We start from the raw sequence: 25,000 nt of genomic DNA, 5'->3' as shown, positions 1-25,000 counted from the left end.
ATCATATATACATTGGCCATATATGATAATTTTCCCATCCATATTGTGGTTATCAATTGTACTTTAAAAAAAAAAGACAATCTATACCTATTCCAGATAACAGTAAATCCTTTTAGATATCTCAAAAATTTCTCCCATATTTCCTTCAATATATCATATTCTCCAAAAAACAGTTCCTAATACTGTTATCTTTTTCTCTTCAAACTGTATTCCTTCCAATTCTTTATCATTTCCAAAACACTTACATTTTTCTTCATTAATTTTTAATCCAACTTTTTGCAATCTATCATTCACATTTGTAATTGCCTTCTTCATTTCTTCTCCATATATAGCTATCAGTATTATATCATCAGCATAAGTCATAATAATAGGATATATATCACTCCAATTTCCCGTACATATTTACTTTTTCATTTCTGTATTTTTCCCTTTTATTACACTATTCATAATCATCACAAACAAAATACTACTCAATGAACATTCTTGTTTTATACCTTTAGTTATCCCTATTTCTTCACTTAACCAACTATTTACTAAAACCCTAACTCTAGTATTTTTATACATTGATTCACATACTTTCTTTATCTCTATGCTAAAATTATAACCCCCCATTATTTGCCATAAAATATCATGCTCTGCTGAATCAAATCCTTTATCGATATCAGCTACTATTAATTTTACTTCATTTTATTTCTTTCTTAATGTCATCCACTATTTCTCTAATTATCATTAATAGTTATCATTTTCCTTTAACCCCACAAATAGCATCTTCCATTTTATAATTTAATTTATTTTCTAATTTTTTTTGTAAAATTTTCATAAATATTTTATAATTGCTATTATTCAACATTATTGGCTTCCAATTTTTAATGTCATTCTTTTCCTCTTTCTTCCATATAAAACTCATAACACCCCTGCATATATCTTCATAACTAATACTATCATTTAACCATTCATTAAATATTTTTATCAAAATTTCTTTTTGCCATTGTATTAAATCCCTATACATTAAATATCCTATACCATCAGATCCGCTTGCTCAACTTACATTTACTTTCTTCATTATCTTTTCTAATTCTATTATTGTAATTTGTTTTTCCATTTCTTTATTAATTTCTTCTGTAAACTGCTTTACCACTCACTGTTTCTTCCTTTTATTTCTTTTTTTTGCCATCTCTTTCACATACCTCACTACTATATTCATTATATTTGTCTGCTCTCTTTCAATTTTCCCTATTTTATTTTTCATTTCTATCATCATGCCACTGTTTTCCTTTACTCTTCTACTTAAATATAGTGGAACTTCTTCCTTTTATCCTTGTAAAAATTTTGCATATATAATAAATTTTTAATTTTCTCTTATGTCTTTTAATACATTTTTTCTTCTTTTCTAAAATATTCCCTTTCATTCCTATCAAGACTGTATAAAGCAACTTTTTGCATTTCACTATAGTCCTTTTTTCATTCTGCCTTTTGCTGTTTTCTCATATTAAATACATTATTTTATATAGTTTTCTTTAAATGTTATCCATCATTCTGAACTATTTTTTTAAAAAATCTCTTATTTTCAGATGATCTTTCCCAACTCTGTTATAATCTCGTGACCATTTTTGTTCCACTCCTTTTCATTAATCCTCTTAATTAATTTCCCTATTTTATATGTTCCTTATTTTCATCTATTTCAATCTATTTCAATCCATATACAAAACGAACAGAAAAAAAAATTTCCAACAATTTCTAGCAATCATGACCAGCTTCCCCACATTAATAAAATCTTTTTTATCACAATTATTTGCAAGATGTCCTTCCTTCCCAAAAAAACCCCCAAAACAAAACAAAAAATAGCATGTTCTTGGTTGTTCCCAGTATTTAACCACAGCCCTCTAACTACCAACATTAATCATGCTTGGAATATGCATAATTTTGCCATTTTCCATTTTCAAAATCACATTACAGTCACAAGACCCTGTCCTAAGTCCTCTATTATCAATAACTCTAGAAATGTCCCTTACTTCACTACAGAAGTTCTTTAACAAGTAGTTTCTAACAGTCTTTCTTTCAGTTTCTGTTTGAAATTAAATGTTAACTTTTTTGTGTTTCTTCCCAAAAAAATCTTAACAACATATTTATTCCATGGATATATTTCTTTTTTCTTTACATATTTCTTTGGAAATCATTTTCTTTCAGCTGTTCCCATTAGGGGTCGCCACAGCGGATCATCCATTTCCATTTCTCTCTGTCCTCTGCATCTTGCTCTGTCACACCAACCACCTGCATGTCCTCTCTCACCACATCCATAATCCTTATCTTAGGCCTTCCTCTTTCCTGTTACCTGGTAGCTTCATCCTTAGCATCTTTTTCCCAATATACTCAACATCCCTCCTCAGCACATATCCAAACCAACGTAATTTTGCCTCTCTGGCTTTGTCTCCAAACCTTCCAACCCGGGCTGACCCTCTAATGTACTTATTCCTGATCCTGTCCACCCTCTTCACACCCAGTGCAAATCTTAACATCTTTAACTCTGCCACATCCAACTCTAACTCCTGCCTTTTTGTCAGTGCCACTGTCTCCAACCCATATAACACAGCTGGTCTCACTACCCTCTTGTAGACCTTTCCTTTCACTCTTATTGGTACTTGTCTGTCACAAATCACTCCTGACACTCTCCTCCACCCATTCCATCCTGACTGTACTCTCTTCTTCACCTCTCTTCCACACTTACCATTACTCTGAACTATTCATCCCAAGTATTTAAACTCATCTACCTTCACCACCTCTACTCCCTGCATTCTCACCATTCCTCTATCCTCCCTCTCATTCACACACATATATTCTGTCTTAGTCCTGCTGACCATTATTCCTCTTCTCTCTAGAGCATATCTCCATCTCTCCAGGGTCTCCTCCACCTGTTCCCTACTCTCACTACAGATCACAATGTCATCTGCAAACATCATAGTCCACAGAGACTCCTGTCTGATCTCGTCTGTCAACCTGTCCATCACCATTGCAAATAAGAAAGGGCTCAGGGCTGATCCTTGATGTAATCCCACCTCCATCTTAAATGGATCTGTCAATCCCACTGCAGACCTCACCACTGTCACACTACCCTCGTACATATCCTGTATCACTCTTACATACTTCTCTGACACTCCCGACTTCCTCATACAATACCACAACTCCTCTCTAGGCACCCTGTTTGTCCAGAAAAGTTTCTAGAAATTCAGCAATATTACAATAAGTCTCTTTCTTAATTAAAATGAATGCGCTTACCTGTTGTGTCTTTATTCCTGAAGGCACAACATTCTTGTCCCATACTTCATACCTGTCCATTTCAGATCCTTCCTTACACTGAATTCCACAGAGTTGACATTCAACTCTACTCAGTTTTGCTTAGTCACTATGTTTTCATGCTGTTCTCCCAGCTGCTATTGCACTAGGAAAGGATGCTCACACTCATCAGCAGCACGCAGTACGAGGTCATAGTGAGTAGGGAAGTTCCCTGATTCCCTAGCCAAATTTCTCCTAGTGGTATAAATACCACCTCAGGTCTCCCCTGAAAAAAGTCTGCTAGCCTAATAGGACTAACCCAATCAACAAAAGATAAATAACATGAGCTAAATCCATGACCAGTTTGTTTCATGCTACTGAAGCTTCAGTGAATTTACACTTGATGAAATGTAGGGAAACAATTCAAATAGGCATTGTAAATTATAACTTCTCCATTTTATCTAGACAACAGTCAGAAAACATTGACTTAGGTACTTTCATAAATAAAGAAATTGAACTAAAGCTACAACCAGTTTGTTTCATGTGACTGACGTTTTGGTGAATTTACTCTTGATGAAAAGCAGGGGAAACATTTTAAGCAGACATTGTAAATTATCACTTCTCCATTTTATCTAAACAGCGGTCAGAAAGTATCTGCTTAAGTACTTTTATATAAAATAATGGAGCAGACAGGACTTAATTGCATTGATTGAGTGCCATCAATTTAAGCAAATTGTTATAAACTGCTAAAGATGGCATGCTGGTACTGAGTTATCATAGCTACTAGTCAAATTCAGTGAAGTGAAAAGCCCCCTGCAACTCAGCTTTAGTAATCTAAGTTTTAAGTAGCAGATATGAAAGATGACCTGATAAGCTTTGTAGCAAGTCTGAACTCAGCAACTGTTGACGGTGATGTTCACAGAAAAAATATGTTGCAGGTGCAACAATTGAGTGGGGATTATCTTATTTAAGACAACATATTTATCTACTGTGTCACACAGGTCTGTGTCAGTAATAATAAATTGTAATCTGCTACAACTGTATTCTTCACTGTCCAGTGCTATTAGGCCCCTATGGGTTCTGTTTTTGTTACTTAAATTGTTTATATAATTAAACAATGCTTCCAATATTTTCAGAGCAATAATGTTAGTTAATTTTACTGATTGCTACACAATCCACATACTCTAAACATCATGTTAAAACTTGCAACTAGAAATGCAGATATTAATATCAGAACTGCACCTCTTGTGGGAAAAAGACTACCCCCCCCCCCCAAAAAAAAAGTCAGTACACATTACTCTCTGGAAATTAATACTGTACCACTGGCAAAACCTGAACCTTTTTAGTTATCGCCCACAAGTCATAAATATACATCACACATAATCAAATTCAGAAAACCTGCTTCTTAATGCATTTTACCAGGTCACAGGATTCCAGACAACCTTATTTCTGGCAGTGGTATGCAGTCTGCAAGTCAAAAATTTCATTAATTTTCACAAGAATGGAAATTCAGGCAAATAGTGACAAGTCCAATATATCCACAGTTAAACAGCTAAGTAGAGACAGTCAGATTGTCAAAAAACATAATGCAGAAATGTGATGTTGGCGTGAAGCAAGATTGTTTCTTGGCTTGGTTTAAATTTAGGAACAGTGACCACTACAACCATGTGGGTTACTACCTTCTCAGTTACTGACAGGGAGGAGAATAAAGGCAAAGCTGTGTACATAATCAGTATTGTTGCAATCAAAGCACAAACCTAATGTTTAATTAGCTTGACAAAAACTTAAAAGCAGAGCAGTTATTATGATAAACCTAACAGAACACTGTCTGAACTTCAGGTCAGAAAAAGTGTTAAGAATACAAAAGTCAAATGATAAGCAAATAGTGCAAAAAGAAGCTGGTTTCATTAAAACAAACTGGTTGCAGAGATTGTACATAACTGAGACCAAAGATGGGCAGTACCTAAGAGACATAGAAGACATCTAAACAAAGTTGGACTGTTGACAGCACAGAGATGTAAACTGCCTGTGAGGCTATTTGACATGGAGAGTCTTCTCCAAGACTTGACATAAGTCGCTGTCAGAGGGACTGTTCCTGGTTTACAAAAGTGTTCTGCACATGACGTTCCAGTTAGCGAGTCTCCTGTTCTCCCTCATGTTCCTAGTACTGATGCTGTATTACACGATCATTTGAGACTTCTACCAGAACTGACTGTAAGGCTTCTAGATTTGGAGGGCTTGTTAAGATGGCTAGACGTTATAAAGACTATGCTACTTATTAAGATAGTAAAGGTTGTTAACCTCAACTGCTATACATAATTCTGTATACATTCACTATTCAAATGCTATGTTATGTCATATGTACAATCTGTTTGTAAATCAATGTGTGAATCAAATTTCATTTGACAACTCTAGTATAATATAGTATGGAGTAGGCAACACCATTTGCATTTTGTACGTAACTAAAGGATGTAATATATAAAGTGACAGTGCTATTTTAAGAGAAGTACCCATAATGCTAATGTGCATGTGGGGCAGCACAGTCTTCTTTCTGATGCAGCAGCTGCTGCCATAATAATAAAAGGCCTGGATGCTTCCAGACTGGTTGCTATGTGCCTGTGTTACACCACCTCTATAATAGGTGTATGGTAGTCCTTACTGAGCCTGAATATTGCAAGCGTGATGATTATTAAGAAGATGATGATGATGATGAAGAAAATGATTTTTTTATTTTTGCTGATGAAGGCATCCAGTTAAGTCTATCACTGAAAATCAGTGAAGTATGCTTAAAGTGAACAATTTATTTTATCAGTGTATAGGAATGTCCTATTCTCTGCATTTCTTCGAGAATTAAGAAATGGATTTTTGATTATCCAATTTACTTGCTTGAGCAAGTTTATATATGGTTTGAGAAACAATGAAGCCAGGAAGCAGATACTAAACAGACAAAATGTTGGTTCCAGAGTTATTTCTCACTAAAATGTACAGATGAGCTGAACAACAATTGCCCATAGCATTCTGAATGAGGGATATTCTATAACAGGGGTGGGCAAACTTTTTGATTCGTGGGCCACATTGAGTTCTAACATTTGACAAAGGGGCCGGAACAGGAGCAGATAGATGGCATGCTTTGAAAACATCACCTCATTGGGGGAAAAATACACATCTTGGGATATGGAGAAAACATGTGCTTTAATTTCCAATGAAAATGAAGAAAAGCATTACAATAAAATCTCTGACTTCGAAATGAGTCTTTAAACACTGAAAATCAAATAAATGACCATTTTATTTTAAAGCACTGAAAGTTCTGTTATCCTTCAGGATATCACCATCACTCTCCTCCTGACTGTCTTTTTTTTCAAAACCGGTAGGAGATGCAGATGTACTTGTCCTGTTCTTTTTATTCAGTTTGTTTCCCTGGTGCCAAAAGTCAACAACGACCAGTGCAAGGACGAAACAGTTGCAGCAAGTCAGTCTGTGAAGCGTTATATTTGATCTGCGTGCACTGTTTATTTTAACAACGTGCGTATCACGGAGACACACACATTTTAATGGGAGCAGTGTTGTTGGTCTCCTTTTTTAGCCAGCGCATCAAAATCTGGAGTTAGTTTTGTTGTGGCAATTCTCAGGATGGATCTGAGGTGTAGGTCTGTTAACTTGGATCTGTGGCTGGCTTTGTTGATGTTCATGACGCTGAAGGTCTGTTCACACACGAAGGTAGAACCGAACAAAGCCAACATCATCTGCGCTTTTCGCCTTAGATTTGGAAACGCGGCATCATTGAGTGAAGCATAGAAGTCATTTAGTTTCAGAGAGCTGAACTTCTCTTTTAAGGCAGGGTCGGACTGAAGGTCGATCAGTTCGAGCTGAAGCTCCTCTGGAGCTGTTTCGGGGTCTTGTGACAGAGGAAAGGCCACCAATTGAAGTGACTTGTCAATTTTGTCAAAATCCAAAAACCGACGGCAGAATTCTCCGTGCAGTGCATCCAGTGACTCACTGTATTTCTTTACTTTTGCTCCGGCCTCTTTCAGCATGGCTAGTCTAGGAGAATGAGTGAATGACTTGTTCAAAATCTGCCTGGAGAATAAATCCAGCTTGGATTTGAAGGCTTTCACGTTTGTGTACATGTCATGCACAAACTGCTCCTTCCCCTGCAGTTTCACGTTGAGCTCATTCAAGTGTGAAAATACGTCTGTAGCAAACGCAAAGTCACACATCCAGCTCTTGTTGCTCAGCTCAGGAAATTCATCAGTCCTCCCCTGCCGCTCCAAAAACACGCCAATCTCCTCTTTGAGCTCCCACACTTGTTGAAACACTTTGCCCAAACTCAACCAGTGGACACGGGAGTGATAAAGCAGGTCCTGGTGATCCGCATCAGTTTCCTCCAGGAACGCAATGAACTGACGGTGCTGAAGTCCCCGTGCGCGTATGAAGTTGATGAGTTTCACCACAGGATTCACAACATGATTCAGCTGTAACATCGATTTACATAGTGATTCCTGGTGGATGATGCAGTGGAGGAAAATGACATCCTGGTCAGGGTTTTCATCTTTCACTTTATTCTGGATTCTCCTCAGCAGGCCAACGTTTTTTCCCGTTAAATTCGGAGATCCATCTGTGGTGACGTTAACAAGCTTACTCCAGGGAAGCTTCATGTTTTCGATGGCAGCAGACACCCGTTCAAACAAGTCCTCTCCCCGTGTTTGTCCTTTCAGAGACTCCATTGTCAAAAACTCCTCCGTTATTTCAAAAGTTTCGTTGATTCCTCGGATAAAATGAGGAGCTGAGCAGTGTCTTTGACATCGTTGCTTTCATCCAGTGCTAAAGAATAAAAGTGAATGACTTCGCCTTTTGTTTAATCTGCTGGTGATATCTTCATCTATTAGTTCCACACGGCGAGTCACTGTCCGCCGTGATAAACTGATTTTCTCAAATTTGTCTTTGGTCTCCGGGCACAAAATACCTGCTGTCTCTACCATACATTCTTTTAAAAACTCGCCCTCAGACAGTGGTTTGCTGGCCTTTGCTATTTTGAATGAAAGCATAAAACTGGCCTTGGTACTTGACTCTTGAATGGCAGTTTGACGGTGAAAAAAACTTTGCTGAGTCTTCAAATTAGCTGCCACCTTCTCAGCAGCAGCTTCCCGTTCTTTTGTTGAGAGCTTGCTAGCATAATTAGCGTGCTTTGTGGCAAAGTGATGGCTAATATTATACTCTTTAAAAACCGCCACAGTTTCTTGGCATATCAGGCAAACAGCAGATGATCGGTGTTCAGTGAAAAAATATTTAGTTGTCCACTCCTTATTGAACACTCGACATTCTCTGTCCACTTTCCTTTTCTTGGGTCCGCTCATAGAGGGGCGGTGGGTCAAAGGGTAAAGTGCAAACGTGGAGTAATAGGCCTACGCTTCATCTCAACAAAGCCAATATATCTAGAGTGCGCCATCTAGTGAGGAAACATCAGAATTGCAGGGGAAATAAAACATTAACAAGGTTAATTTATTAAATTTTTTCAAGTTTGGCGGGCCGAATCAAAACGTTTAACGGGCCGCATGTGGCCCCCGGGCCGTAGTTTGCCCATGCCTGTTCTATAATTTGCATTAATGTACCCTAATATAGTCCAAAGTGCCAAACTTTGCATGTTTCCACCCCCTTTCATTCAATGGCTACAGGAGTTATACACCTTAATATAATCTTTTTCATGGTGTTATTCATACTTGAAGGGGATATTAAGTTAGTTTCAGTTTCCTCAGCACAGAGACCACCCAGATTTAGCCATACCACTGGCTAGTTCCTTACTCCAGTCTTTATTGCAAAAAATAGAGAGATCATCATATATAAACCATAAAAGGCATGACAGCATTGCAGGTTCTTCAAGAAATCACTTCCTAGGATCTAGAATTTGGCAACATTATCCTTTAAGAGGAGCATAATGTCAGCAACTACATTACAGGTCTTGCTAACTTCTTGATGCCGTTCTAGACCAATGAAGAAGCCTTTCAACCAGCAGCAAAGTTTGCCCAGATTTTTGATTTGGTTGCCAATTTATTCTGTGGTAGGTGGGCAACTTCTGTGACATGGAAAAGACAGACAGAAGTATTTCTATGTATGTGTGTGTGTGTGTGTGTGTGTGTGTGTGTGTGTGTGTGTGTGTGTATGCACGCATGCAACAAAGTTTTGAAAGGTGCCAGCTAGTATTTCCCCCATTAGTTATTTTTCTAACTTGGCAGATTGGAATAGGTAGCTCTCACAGACTGACATATGTTGAAGAAGACGACTTCTGTGGCATTAACTGTTAACTATGTTATTGATGCATTAGTTTATATTGTTAATAGAGACTATCAGTCTATCTTGAACAGTACAAAATGAAAGACAATTGAGTGTAGAGGATATGGAACTATGAAAAATAGTGGGTAATGATTAGAAGAAAGACTGCAATGTGTTTTTTGTGTCTGTGTATTGGTTTTCTCACCGCATGCCCACCATCAAGCATCTACCTTGACCCTGTCTATTTATTCTCTTCACTGGGGTAAGAGCTGGTCATGGTGTAGCTGCCACCCAGGCAGCTATGAGGGATTTTCCATTGTCTGGCCTTAACTATTCTCCCATCAGTTGATGTGTGCATTCACAGACTTGCTTGCTATACCTTCTGCTGTGAGCATGTACATTTCTGCACATGAGACATGCAGGCTTCTGGACAGACTTTCTCAAACAAAACACAGCATGATGCGTACCTCTTTCTCTGGTAGGTGTCAGCACTGTAATGGGCCAGACCACCTCCCTCTTCCCAGTGTGGGCAAGTTAGTGTCAGCCATGCATCCCATCCTCTGTTATTAGCTCCTTTAGTAACTCAGTTGTAGTCAGTTTTGGATTGTTTGGGTCAGAATTATGGCTTTATCATGCTATACCACACAGCTGACTGCTGTGTAACGTAATGACACCTAATCAAGTGAAATCAGTTAATGTTATGCATGCAGTTATGGCAACATTCTACTGCTTATCTATGGTGTAGATTTGTTTTATTTATTTACCCACAAGACCTGTTATATTTAGTATAAGCTCACTACACGCAAGGCTGAGCAGGTCTATAGATTCCATTTTGTAGTAAACAGCAAAAACCCAACAATCATACTTCAAAGACTGTCTCAACTACACTGGCTGAGTATCTGCTAGGGCCTGTGATAACTTGGATTCAACTACTAGCCCAGCTGCTAGAGAAATGGCTGGTTGGGGAAGAACTGGTGGGGAAATTTTGGATTTCTTCTTATGGGGAGAGGAAGTAAAGGTTTACGGCACCTCTTGACTGCCATTTGGGGGAGGCCAGTGGGTCAGCAACAAGTAGACTATTTAAAAACTTAGCACTGGTAGATATTTGTACAGTATAAGTCCTTATAGGTTCATAGGTTCATAGGTAGTTACTAGGCTATTGGCCCTAGTGCTTATATAAGCCTAGCCAAAAAGGTACCCTGGCTTTCGCCACCCAATAAAATTATTTTCCTGTACCCATCAAGCAGAGCCACAGAAGTGATCCCCGGGGTGAATTTCCTATTTCCCATCCAATCATCAAGATTTTTCTTGAAGAGTGCTAATGCATCAATAAAGGCTCCACACACACTTGAAAACAGACTGCATATGACAGAAGAGAAGAAGTTATAATAATGGACAACTTGCAGGGTGCCAAGAGAGCCAAGGTCAATGGAAGAGAAAGAAAACAAAAGTAATTTTGAACATTTCCTTAAAAATATACAGTTTTATAAGTGTATTTACTTTAAGAACCAAGAAAAGTTCAAGTGGCGTAGTGGAGAAATGCTTTGCCTACACACCACAGACAACATAGCCTGGGATTACAGGCTATTATCCAGGCCTTATTTCCCTTTTTATTTACAGCAAGAAGTCTTAGTGTTTCACAAGCAAGCTCTATTCAAAATAAGTCAGAACTAAGGGTATGGGGGAGGGGGCAATTCCTCATATCCCTTCTTTGTAAATGTCCATATGTGTATATCTGAACTGGAACATTTGTACAGAAACGCAGAATATAAAAAATTAAATTTATATTTTCTGAATATACATTCACCTTATTTTCTCTATGGTAGGGTCTCAGGAATCAAGATACCACTGCTCAGCACTGAATAATAACCACTTAGGGTTAAATTTGACATGCCAATGGGACATGAATGTCATTAAAGTCTTAAGCATGAACTTGCAGAACGTGGCAGGTAAAGACATTGCACACAAAACGCTGCACGGATTGAATCATTTTAATTCATAGCACATCTTCCCAGAATGCAAAACTTCTGAAAACAATCATAAAACAATCATAAATATTAAACACAAGCATACTTATTGGCATAAAATAAACTCATTAGATAAAAGCAGCAGAAGAGATATTCTGAAAGAGCCTTTGGCTAAAAATTTAACAGGTCTATTTCCATGAAAAAGGAGATACTGCTATTTAACGGCTGCTGTTTTCACAAAAGTGCAAACAGATAATTGTTCAGAGGGTAATATATAATTCTGAATTATAGCAATATAAACAAAATCAAGATGAATAGATCAAAGCAATCATAACATGCAGAAAATAATCCTATTGTGATGATCACAAACCAGCATATGAGTAACCATCCAATGGCCAAAGAGCTGTCTAGGGAGAAGGAACACTAGGCAGCCAATGGGCCTGCTCTTGTCTCAGTAGTAGATTGAAGCCCACAAGCACCTAGAGAACATTGTGGGACCTACATATAATTGAGTAATGCTGATAAATGTACATAGCATGACTTCTACTTGGAAATCTGCATTAATCTAAACTGACATTAAATGCAATTAATGACATTTACTTCTCCCAGGTCAAGACTGAAATTGGTCAACTGAGATCAGAGCTCTACTCCAGTAATGAAATACAAATAAATAAATAAGCAAACAAGCAAATACATACATAAAAAATGTGACATCACCATGGCAGACATGTCATAATTTAAAAAATCCCTATGATGGTGCCTTTCCCACATTATCCAACTTTTCTGTTAAAAAGAGGAATAAATGGAGATACTAAATATATTTGGTTTCAGAATACTAGATGTCAGAAAAGTGACTCACATCCAAATAAATAAACATGATAGCCTCCCTGTTAAAATATGACATATTAAGTATTATACAATGGCTGGTCACAAACATTCCAAAACGAGCACGCTGATTGGTAAGCCCAAACAGTGTGCCCTTTGTAAACCAAGCATATACCAATGGAAAAAAATCCGATCGCCAAGACTTTCTTTTTATTAATATATGTTACAGAAACACTACTTATTTATTTATTTTTTTATTTAAAAAAAAAAAAAAATTCAAAAAACGGAGATTTCAAAAAACCGAGACAGATTGTACAGAGAAAAATACAAGGATGGTCAGGTACATTGTGCCTTTATGCAAAACTAGAGAAATGTACCTGATTATCCTTAGATTTTCTCTGTCCTGTTTCTCCCGTACATTGAAAGTCTCCCAATTTCATTTTTTTAATTAGAAAAAAAAAGGTAATGCAGATCTTCCTTTCTCCATTGCTTCCTTTACACAGCACTGATGTACTGCGTAAGCATGGGAATGAAAGTCCCATACGCACGCGCAGTACATGAAGAAAGCACTAGGATACTGGGGTAAAATGCAGAAGAGCAGCATGGTGCCGTTATACAAGGGCAGCATTTAAGAAAAGTAAGTAACTTTTTTCTGAAATTATGTCATTGTGTACTAGCAATAACCCAAGACTGGATGTGGGTAATGCTGATTTACCCACGGTTGGCTTTGTTTGGTCACTCGGGCTTCACCCAAATGACCAACCCACACCAACCGTGGGTAAATCCAGCCTTACCCACACCCAGCCATGGGCTATTGCTGTATTACTTATAGATTTTTTTGCAAAATGATTTAGTTTGTGAAAACATTAGTTTCCCCGAGTTTCCATTTCCCTACAGTGTGATTGTGTATAAGTCATGTAATGAGCAGTGCTCTCAGAATCTACATAAAATAGGCTTCAACTCAGCTGAAAACCTGCTTAACAAAATAAAATACATAAGTAAAATATGACATACTAGTCCAAGAAGATGCTAACACCTCTCTGGTCAGCTAGTGTCTTTTTACAATGACTCTAAAATCTGACATCTTTACATATTTTATCATATTCTTATCTTTCAATGGTATATATATTTTTATATGTATGAGGTCATCACAGGCAATCAAAGTATCTAAACTTTGAAATGCCTTCACACACAGAGAACTGTTTGAATCACAAAGATTTCATGAAAAGCAAAATCTACATACACACACACACACACACACACACACACACACACACACACACACACACACACACATATATGCACATATATATATATATATATATATAGCTTTAAAGAGTCTTCAGACCAGTCCACCTATCTGGTTAGAAAGATAAGTAAATGCATAAAATATAACACCACTATTGAACTCTTAGTCTTTTCAGGTCTTTGTCTGACAGGAAAAATGGTTCAAATGTAATAGCCCCCAAATCCCCAACAGTTTGTATATTAATAACAAGACATTTAAAATTCTAAGTTTACTCACGTGATTCTAAATATGTAATGCAAATGCTGTTTCTGCATGTGTATCATTCTTGTGATACAGAGATTACATGAAGATTTAAGTCAGTATGGCTGCTCATACCAAACATCATTTTATGATTATTTTTCTATGTATATATACCCTTTATATGTACTTTTTTCTCCTTTCTTTGCAGTTTACAAAATCTGTTCACTTATTGTGGCATATCCTGGTGGCTTCTGTGCTGCTATTGCTAATAAAGTCAGTAAAACATATTTCTAGAAAAAAGCTGCAAAGTAGATAAGTATTGTAAGGAAACAAAATAATCAGGTAAACCTACTATGCACTACTACTTCTACCGAAGTGTGACCTAGGGTCACTTTTTGGTTAAGTGACTTGCTAAGAGTCATACAATAAGCAAATGGAGACTGAAGGAATCAGATCCATGACTACAGCATGAAGTATGTTAACGTTGTTTAGCCTTAATCGTCTTTGCTAAACTGCCAGGGTTGTTGGAGTTTATACACGCAGACAAGATACATAAGACATAGACCGGCTCCTGCATGGCATGACTTAAAGAAGGTGGTGATTTAAATGAATTTTCAGCTGTGGTACTGCAAACAAAGGATGTAAACCAAGGCACTAAATAATACAGCAGAATCACAACATCTGAGCAGACCTGAATTTTTAACAGTTTATTGATGTGCTACATTAGAGATATAACTGAGGTATGCCACTTGTGTCAGGAAATTTGGTAAAGCATATATTTTCATGATGTTAGTGGGTAAAAACACTTTGTTGTGAGTAAGGAATAAGTAAAGGTCATAATGGGAAAGAATGCAAAGCTGTTTAGCCTCAGGTATAGAAGCCAAACTGTCTATGGCTTGGTGCATGACTGCTGGAATAAATTTGCATGAAGAAATACATAACTGTCTTGGCTGGGTCTAGACAGATGACAAGATTTCTGGCAGTGTATTTTAAATTTATAAAAATTATAACACTGAGTCATTAATCTGGCATAAACTCAAGTTTTACAGATGTAACTAAAATGGATATAAGCCAGGTTTGAAAACAACACATCTGTAAATGGATTTGCATAGAAAGTTCTGTTTATAAGGCTTAAAATTCAAAGAAAATTCCCCAGACTATGTAAGATGTAATTGAAAAATGAATGTCACTCCATAATAAATCTTGAGTTACATGTCAGCAATCTGTGTGATTTATTTTCCCATAACTCCCTCTTCATTAATACCCTCTGACATTTTACACCCAGTAGACTCAAGGCTGCAGTTCACTGATATCTCACAGCTAAGCTTTATCCTGAAATATATCTACTTTAGTCCGTCAGAAGGTCAATTTCTTTTACACAGGCACTTAGTCACGATATGCTGAAAAAGAATACTACTTCATTTATTTTGTTTGTTGACTGGGGTAGAGCACAGAAGCACATACCCCAGCAGACTATCTTCAGGCTCAGCCCTGGGAAACAATAAAGGAAATACAAAGAGATGTTCAATATAAAAGAAATACACAAAATATAACCACTGTCAAACACACAATAATCAAAGCTACTTCATGTTAAAATAAATTGAAGTGAAAAAGAGTCATATAACATAAGTTAATGGGAAAGAAGGAGAAGGGGAAAGAAAATCCAAAGGGTTGTAGGGATGCGGATAGTTGGTAGTAAGCGAAGATCTGGAGAAGGGCTACTGGACAGCTTCAGTGAGTGCAGTATTGTGAAACCGTTTGCAGTGAACCTGTCAGACTTACCTTCTGTCCGTTGGATAGAGTTCCACAGTGATCACATTGAGAGAGTTCCACGCTGAGATGGTGAGGCCATTATAGAGGCACAGCATACCTATCATCATGGACTCGCTTGTTCCAAACCACAGGAAGAAACAACTAATCCCAGACAACACCATTGAACCACCTAAAAAATGGAATGCATAGGTTATGAGATCTCACAGAAATACCAGTCATTACTGTTATAATGAAACTGATTGTTTTAAAACATTTCCTCTAAAACATTTGCTGTGTTCCATCAATTAAATATTAAGATACTGCTGTGAGCAATTAGTGTACAATAATAGCTGGCTGGGTACGATATTAGCTGTAATTCAGATATTAGATGACATATATTGCATATGAATGCGGTTTGCCAGAGGACCAGAATGCTTCACAGAGCATTGCGAATAATCAGATACCACACAGGAAGGCATTACATTATCATACAGACTGAAAAATGGCTACCACTGATTGATATTGCTTTGTTGTATAGCTTCTTAAAACTGAACTTGAACTTTACATCTGTTTTCTGGAAGTACAGTATGCTTCTTTATCTATTGTTTTATCAAATGCTTGTCACCATTTCTCAGTGTCAGCAGCTCAGCAGGTGACACACACACACACACACACACACACACACACACACACACACACACACACACACACACACACACACACACACACACACACACATCTAAGCTTGGGATGCCACATAAAAATGTGACATATTAACAGTTAACAGTGAAAATTGCAATGACAAACACTGATTGCTGTGCAATTCATACTAAGAGTAAGATTGTGGTATCAGAAAATTACCCTTTCTAGTAAGATCCATGCAGTCAAAATAAATAAATAAATAATTTTAAAAAAGCATCAAAACCAAACAGTAATTAGTGTGTTCAGATCTGAAGATCACATAAAAAAATATGCCAGAAGGTTCTGAATGAGTTGTTTTGATAACGCCACAACTAAAAACAATAAAAAAGTGTAAGTGCTTTCATCCCTTCAGAAGTGAAAGTTATGTGGACTAGTTCCACATAATTTCATCATGAGATGTTCATCTGAAGATAGATTAAAAATCCTTATATCAGAATTGATGTACATAGTTTTGTGTGCTATTATTAAGTTAATAGGTTTTAGGGAGTATTGTTGGGGGTATGTTTGTTTTTTTGTTTGATGGTTTTCAATAAAATAAAGTTTTGTAAGATGTGACATAGGCTCAAATGGAGATGACAAGAAACACCTGCATAAAACATGCCAAACAGTATAGGCATGTAACATAAAGCTGGAACCATAGCCAACTTTAGACAACAACGAACCCTGCAGTCGCTGGGGACCCCCTGTTCCTTGGGGCCCCCCTACTACAACAAGTTATCTTATCTTGATATTTTGTAACATGTCTATCAAACCAACAAAAGCTAGTACAGCAATCTTGTGTACTTAATAAACCAAGTGGGTAGTAATAACTCTTATTTATATCTCCTTTAAAATTCAAAGATATCTCTGGTTGTAGTAAGAGTGTTTTGTTGAGTAACAGGCTTCACATTTCCATTAAATATTTTACCGCTAACATAGTGCCCCATGCTTAGTCAAATCCTTCTGGTGGATATTCTCTCACTAAAACTAACAACATAGCCAGCTTTAGCTATCTGCAATACATGTGGCTGCAGGGGGCTCCTTAATCATCCTTGACTGTGTGGGGGCCTCATAAAAGCTGTTGCCATCTGGGGAAAATTAGGAGAAAAAATGTATTAATTTCCTGATTACTCTCTTTAACTGAACAGGGCTGTGATATGACCCTGTCAGATAAAGATGATAATGAACATGAGCAAGGTGAGCACGGGAGAGATCAGCAGCCCAGAGTGACTGATCTCAGTGCATACCTTAGATTTCAAGAAGAGCTGATGCTTCCGATCTTCAGGGATGGTTTTCTATATCAGGGAGTTTTATAAATACTGGCAAAACACCAGATACTATAACTCTCAATTTCTTTGCTCAAGAATTTTGGGCAAAGCCAAAAACAATAGCAGAATAAATGCTCAAAATAAAGAACATGTTTTAAATACTACTTTACTTCACTTACAAAGTTAGTAGAATATATGTTATACCAACATGCATTTTTTAGACTATGGCACTCTTTTTTCTGGATTTATTGATTGCTTGTAATCCTGAATGATTTACCAGCAAATCAAATGTTTTTTAGAAGGGACAGAGAAAAATTATGAGGCAAACTCAGGAATGGTCAGTGAAACTAGGGACAGTGGCAGATATGCATTACTCCTCAATGAGGTAAATAAAAGTGACTTAACCATGCTGTTGTTAGACAACTGCTAAACAAAAGTCACTGATCTGGTGTGGCAGTACCACTGTTGAACAATATATTGCTGTTTGCTGAATAAGTGCAAAACTAGTATTGTTATGGTTTATGCTTGTTTGTGTTTGTAAAAAAATCACTGATTTTTATCTGTGCACACTTCCAGTAATGCCGGGACACTTACATTACTCTTCTGGGTATCAGTAAAAATGCAGTTAACAAGTAACTGTATTTCAAATGTTAGACATAAAATGCATCACAGAACTTTCAGATGCCTTAGAACTTCTAGGAGTCTGATGACCCCCACTCCCCAGAATGTATAAATGGATTTGACATGGACTTAGTGCTGGCCTTGTCCTCAGTCAAACCCATTCTAAATCCAGCCCTGCTCAGATGTGTGCATACAGAAGGTTGCTGTAGATTATGTGGAGGACTGGGGGTTGTGTGGTCATCACTTCTTTAATTTTCATTACAGTCAAACCTTAGAGGTGTGCACAGGAAGTCATTGTAGCCTGTATTTGGGCTGGGACAGTGTGGTCATTGTTTCTTTTATTTTTCTCACAGACCTTGGAGGTGTACAAAGAAGGTTACTATAGCATGTGCATGGGCAGTGTACTCTCCAGAAGCAGCAAAGTAGAATGCATTACTGCAAACATTTTTTCAATTTCCTCACAATCATACATCAGGGACATATGCAGGTGGCTGCCTTTGGGTTAAGGGGTAAAGAGTGAGGATGCACTTGAAATACATGACTGTAGCCATTTGCACCTCTCCTTTCATCCCAATCTAACACCAGAGGGATGCACAACTTTGACTGTCTTTTTTTTGCAGGGATTAGGGAGGCAGCCATTATTCCTAGACAGGATCTGTGTACCCTCACTACAACTGGCTTGTTTATTGTGAGCTATTATTTTGTCAGTTTTGAACATTAAGCCTTTGGCACAACTTATGTCTGCTTTAAAAGTAAAAAAATAAGACTGAAATTCTTTTCTTACTCATCATTTTTTGTTTAGGTCACCACTGGATTAAAAGGTTGGGAAAATGCACCCCAGAGCATCTATAACCCTAGGGCTTCTGGGGTCCCAGGCTTAACTGAGTTATTTCCTAAATGGTTATTACTGTGCTGTTTTAGTGAAGGAAGGCATATTGAAAGGACCAAGAACAGCATTCTAAAGCGCTAAAAAACAAATTAAAAGCACTTTTATTCATTTAATAATATGAACTTCATCAGACCAGGACAAAAAGTAAAAAAATACAATTTAAAAGTTTTCATCGTGATTATGTGTAAAAATCTACCAGTCATGGCACATGAATAATCACATGATATCACTGAATAATTTGAATAAGTACACACTTAAAGTTATATCAGCATAAAAAGACAAAAATAACAATATAACTGGATACTACAAAATATAAAACTATATACTTTTTAAAAATATTTTATGCCAATGTGTTCATTTAAGTCTGGAAATGTATCATCTTCTAAAATAATTTCTTTACTATATCTATCTCTGCCATGGAGATTATCAAATAATTTATCCAAAACAAAAAAATTAAATTTCTTAAAAAAAATTTCCAGGCTTAAATGAATGCATTAGCATAACATGTTACCATGACTGGTGCATTTTTACATATTATCATGATGAAAACTTTTAAATTCATAGCAAGTTACTAGGCTATTGACCCTGAGGCCCTTACAAGCCTAGCCAAGAATTTAGCCCATGTTCCAACAAGTCAGCACCCTATGCCACTGTCCAGCAGGGACACAGGTGGAATCCCAGGGGTGTATTTTCTGCTCCCCATCCAGTTATCCAGGTTGCGCTTAAAAAGGGTTAATGCGGTACTCTGCTTTACATGGAGAAGGAGTCTAGTCCACAAAATGGGGAGTCTCTAGGACACAAATCTGTGCTGCCAGCAAATCCTATTGATGTTACAGACCTGGCTGTGGTCATGCATGCAGGTTACTCGAGTGGAGCGTGACTTTTGGATATGCAGCAGTCCCATCAGGGTGGGGTCTGAGATTACTTTGTAGACCAGGCAGAAGTCACCCCTGAAGATTCTGTAGGAGACTGAGTAGAGGGACAGGACTTTTAGCCTGTCTGTGTAGGGTAGATGTTTGAGGCCCTGGATTCTCTGAATGAGGAACCTCTGTGGTCTCTCCAGCTGCTGCATGTGCTTCGTGAGGTACATGCCGAAAGGGGCATTGTACTCAATAATGGGTCTTATAAGGGAAGAATACAGGGATGTTATGACCACCTTGTCCCTGGATAAGATAAATGATTTGCAGACAACAAAAGAGAAGTCTGGGGCTCTGCTACAACTGAAACTCAGTTTCTCAACTGCTCATTCAATTCATCTTCCTTTACTGTTAGTGTAAACCCAAACAAAAATAAAAAAAAAAAATCAACAATGAATGGCAATTAGTGTGTGCATCTCTGAAAATAAAAAATGTAGTAGAAAGACGTGAATGGATTTTAATAACCCCACAAATAAAATCAATGTTAGGCCTTCTACCTCTTTTAAGGAAGTGAGATTTCATCATACTGGTCACATATATACATACATATTATATGTATGTATGTATGTATATATCACGTCAACCTAAAATAGTTTGTATCTATGATATGTGACAGAAATTAAATTGATTAAACATATGGCATTAAAGACTTTTGAAAATGCAAACAACAACTGTGCAAGGAAAAAATAACAATTTAAAGGCCGTCTTTCTTAAGAGTGCCTTAAAGTTAATGGGATCATTTAAATCAGACAGCATGGGAGTGTTCGGTAACACTTGCCTACTATAATTTTAAAATCTAAATCAGTGGTAATGTCCTTACCTCTACTATACTCACCAACTTCACCTACTCTATAAAAAGGATTTTTGTGTTAGAAAAACTCTAAAGTGTTTAAACTGGGCACTGTCCTCATTCTCTTTCTCTAACGGCATAATTATACTTTTAAATTGTAATGTTTAGACATCTAGTAATACACTCAGTATAAAAATATTGCAGTTAATCATGGCATATAACGTGCTTCTTATTGTATAACACATTTTCCAACCCTTCTACCCAAACAAATCAAACAGATTTAATGATTCTATCCCTAAGCTTTTTTTCTTTTTCAGAAACATTCACATATCCATCATTAGCTATTATTCATTTTTCTTTCCTTTTTAGTCTTGTATTTAATTAGACCCAAAAAATCTCTGTATGTTAAACAATGAAAAAAAATGTATTGCCACCCCTAACAGTATAATAAAGAACAAAACAATCGTTGCACACCCTTATACAACATATGCACTTTAACTGGTAATCTGTCATGTGCAAATCTCATTAAAGGGTCTCATAACTCTGAGTTGAAAATTATTCATCTAAACCTTCTGAATATCATTAGACAACTCCTCCCAAGATGTCACCTCAAAATGTTGTTGCATGATTGAAGGACACCATAGTTTTTTAGTTTCTATCTTTATTTTCTTTCATATACTTCTTTCTAATGCCACAGCTCGGTTGGATAGACCACACACTTATTATTGTTCTTTTTTCCCCTAAAATTATTATTGCTGATCTCCAGTACCTTAGTAACCAATCCACTAGATTACTCCCTTCTTGTAATAAATGTATACAATCAAATAAATGTAAATTAATCAAAAAAAAGCACACACAACCAGATTCATCATCTGTACACTACCCCTTCCTTTCTTAGAATAAATAATGCCACTTTTAGCAGGGTTTAAACGTCATTGCCAAATTACATTCAAACTAGTTCTGAGTGGTTGTACACTAGTCTCCAGATAACAAGTACACATGGGTTTGGGAACTGTGGACTCAAACTATTAGTCTGGCAATTAGTACAGAGGATTAAGGCTATGAGCTGTTAAAATCTTCCCTGTTGTACAGGGTTTAATTCCCTTAGTCACCATGTGACTACTGTGTGAATCTGGGCAATTCACTTAACCAGACATTGCTCTGTGGCAGTTGGAAAATGGGGCTAGGCTCCTCAATGGTCTCCTGGACCTCATAAAAACTCAACTTACTCCATAGCATACTCTTAATTAATCACACCTTTTATCCTAAGCAAATGCTTAAAAACATTCCAAAAAAGTTATAATTTCCTTTTGCGACAAATTGTTATCCCACTTCAACAAAATGTCTGTTCTTGTTAGAATATGACCATTCAAAGTACCAGTTTTGGTGTAGAAAAAGATCTGTATCCTCTACTTTACTCATCTCCCCCCTATCTCTTTCATTTTTGTTTATTAATTTCCAATTCAGGCTTCCCTGAAATATTTTACTTTACCCAACATATCTTTAACAAACTCCATTTCTTTTACAATCAACACTAAATCATCAACATTACTCAATAACAGATGGCTATTAACCCCAGGTTAAAATAAACATTTAAACTTCTTTACTTTTCTATTTATAAATCTGGCTACTGTACTCATTAACAATCCAAACAGAAAGTGTTTCAGTGTACACTCCTGGTTTTCTCTAACACACGTTTTCCTTATGTTTCTATCTGCCCATTCCCAAAGGTTCTAACCAGCTATTTCAACATATATTACTGATGAATATACAAAAGTTAGATAAAAAACATGCCTTAATTTAAAGCCAGCATTTAAAATTTGATACAATGTCAAGTGCTTTATTCATAACACAACCCATGATACTAGTCTACATGTCTTCATTAATCAAATCCACTATGTTTCTAATAAATAATAATCTACTAATATTTTTATATGTTGTTTTCCTAGGACTGATGTTGCCTTTATTATTTCACAATGGTGGACTGCAGAGGACATTCTCTGTACATTTTTCTGTGCCAGCATCCTAATACCTTACCTTTCATTGTCTGCAAGAAGGCCACCTGTTTTGAATATAATTTTCTCTAACTTGTGTGAGCAGAACTGTTGGAGCAAAGCCTTTCCTCAGTGTGAAAGTGGCAGCCCTGTGGTATATGCCAGGAGTTATTTCCAGATTACTGAGTTTTCTTGTGTACTGATCCCTTTTCTAAGATGATTAATTTTGAACAGTTACTGTAGATCATTGCTGCTGCAGCCAAAATGATTATAGCAGTGGCCAGACTGAGGGCAGTACCACCATTAAAGCAACTAACTGAGGTGAATACTATTGAGGTATATCTAGTCACCTCTGAGTACAAAGCTGAGCAGAGGGATTGGGACTAAACTAAATGTGCCAGAATCCTTTCAGCCCAGCTGACTGGAGAACCACTGAATGCCTCAATGGAGATAGACGGGGATGAGTTTCAGGGATATAAAATGTTAAAAAGGCATTACTCGGCATTGGTGGTATTAGAGACACAACTTCAAAAGTTTCATAGATGGACTTTTTCTCATAAAACATGTGACTTAAAGCATACAATTAACTTGTGGTGAGATCTGTTAATATAAGGATTATTATGCCATGAAACTATGTATAGACATGAACAGTCTAGACCTGTAGTAAAATCTGAGTCAAATACTGGTAATAAATAAAATGTGGAAAAATGGTCACATATTTAGATTTTATACTAGTACTAGTAAAAATTATAACTGAAAAGCATGCTACTAATGATGATTCCATGTCTATGAAACGTGATGAACTATCTGATAAAATAGTTGAGTCTGCATTATGTTCTTGTGCTTCTTCAAAGTTAATTAAGTACAATGTTTTAATTGATGGCAGCAAGTTGCAAGGACTGCTTGATTCAGGCAATATACATGCTGATAAAAGGGGAGTATGTATGTAAAAAGAAAACCCTTACTAATAAAACAGTTTAAGGAGTATGCATTCATGGAGGTGAGAAACAGTATTCTTATTACCCTACTAGAAGGACGAACTGTTTGGGAAGGTAGTTAATCCTATTGCTGTAATACTTAAGACACATTCATTAGAGTGCATGAATCCAACAAAGATTAAAGCATAGTGTTAGAAGCACTATACATATAAAAAACAGCTAAGAATACAGAGCTAGGAACATACCAACGCTATTTAAAGAAATAAGTCAAGGTAGACCTATGACAGAGGAGCCAGTAAGAGCAGAAAATAATATAAGTAAGGGACATACCCAAAACAATGTTAAAATCAATAAGTGTTGTAAATCAGAGAGTAATGGTATCATTGTGGCCTACAAGTGTTACAAAGCAGACACTAGAAGTTTACTAGTAGAACTGAAGAAAATGACCCACTTACTTAGAAGGTGCATTCCAAAGGACTGAATTCTAAATTTTCAGAAAAGGTAAAATAGGAAACCACAGAAATGAAAACAAAATATGAACAACAGGTGAGTGATGAGAAGGAGAAATGAACCAATAAGAGAGATTTCACTATGGTAAAAAAAATAAAAAGAAACAATACTTGGCCAGAGATCTAAACCCATTTCTCCCAGTGTATGAGCACAACCTCAAATAATGGAAGGCTCTAGGTAACAGATAATGAAAACGCCAAGGAATAGCCAAGATTAAAACAAAAATCTTAGCAAGATTTTACTGGCCAGGAATAATGAGAGGAGATGAGAAGTTTTGAGCTAGATTTCTAAAGGCCAAAAAACAGTCTCACACTCTAATTTTAAAAATCCTTTGATTCCAGTGCCTGCCATAGAACTGCTTTGGCAGAACAAGCCTGATTCAGTGCCATATTCAAACCATTCCAGAAGAGAAGGTTAACTTGACACCTTACAGACTACCAGAGTCGCAAAGAAAGTTTATACATGAAATAGTAAATAGATGGTTTAAAAAAGGGATAAAAGATGACTCAAAATATGAGTACAACAGCCCCATAGCATTAGCCCTAAAACCCAATGAAAGAGTCCAGATTTCTAGTAACATTTAAGAGGCTATACATTATTTTGGAGTTAAATAAAAGAAAAAAAGACACAGAAAATGCAAGAAGTGCCCTTAATGGGTTACAGACTTTTAATGTACAGCGCTGGCTTGGTTGACCCATCACAATGTAGATGACCATTCAGGGTCATATAGGTCAACCAATGGGCATAAAACCAATGGTTTCAACCTGGTAGGGTTAGTAATAGCATAGCGTGGTGGATCTTACCAAATGAAGTGCACACATG

The 25,000-nt window shown here is 36.8% G+C and overlaps 1 protein-coding gene across 1 annotated transcript in view; it reads right to left on the bottom strand.

Annotated features, from left to right (window-relative positions):
• SV2C (synaptic vesicle glycoprotein 2C) overlaps positions 1-25,000 on the bottom strand; it is a 1,515,246-nt gene that overhangs the window by 109,738 nt on the left and 1,380,508 nt on the right. Inside the window, exon 12 of the mRNA XM_044063964.1 lies at positions 15,601-15,760. Coding sequence (XP_043919899.1) covers positions 15,601-15,760 — 160 coding nt within the window. The remainder of the gene's footprint in view (positions 1-15,600; positions 15,761-25,000) is intronic.

Source organism: Protopterus annectens, chromosome 2.part2 (assembly GCF_019279795.1).
Source record: "Protopterus annectens isolate FY-2018-M chromosome 2.part2, PAN1.0, whole genome shotgun sequence".
NCBI lineage: Eukaryota > Metazoa > Chordata > Ceratodontiformes > Protopteridae > Protopterus > Protopterus annectens.
Note: the sequence above shows the minus strand (reverse complement) of the source record. Positions and strands in the feature narration are given on the sequence as shown.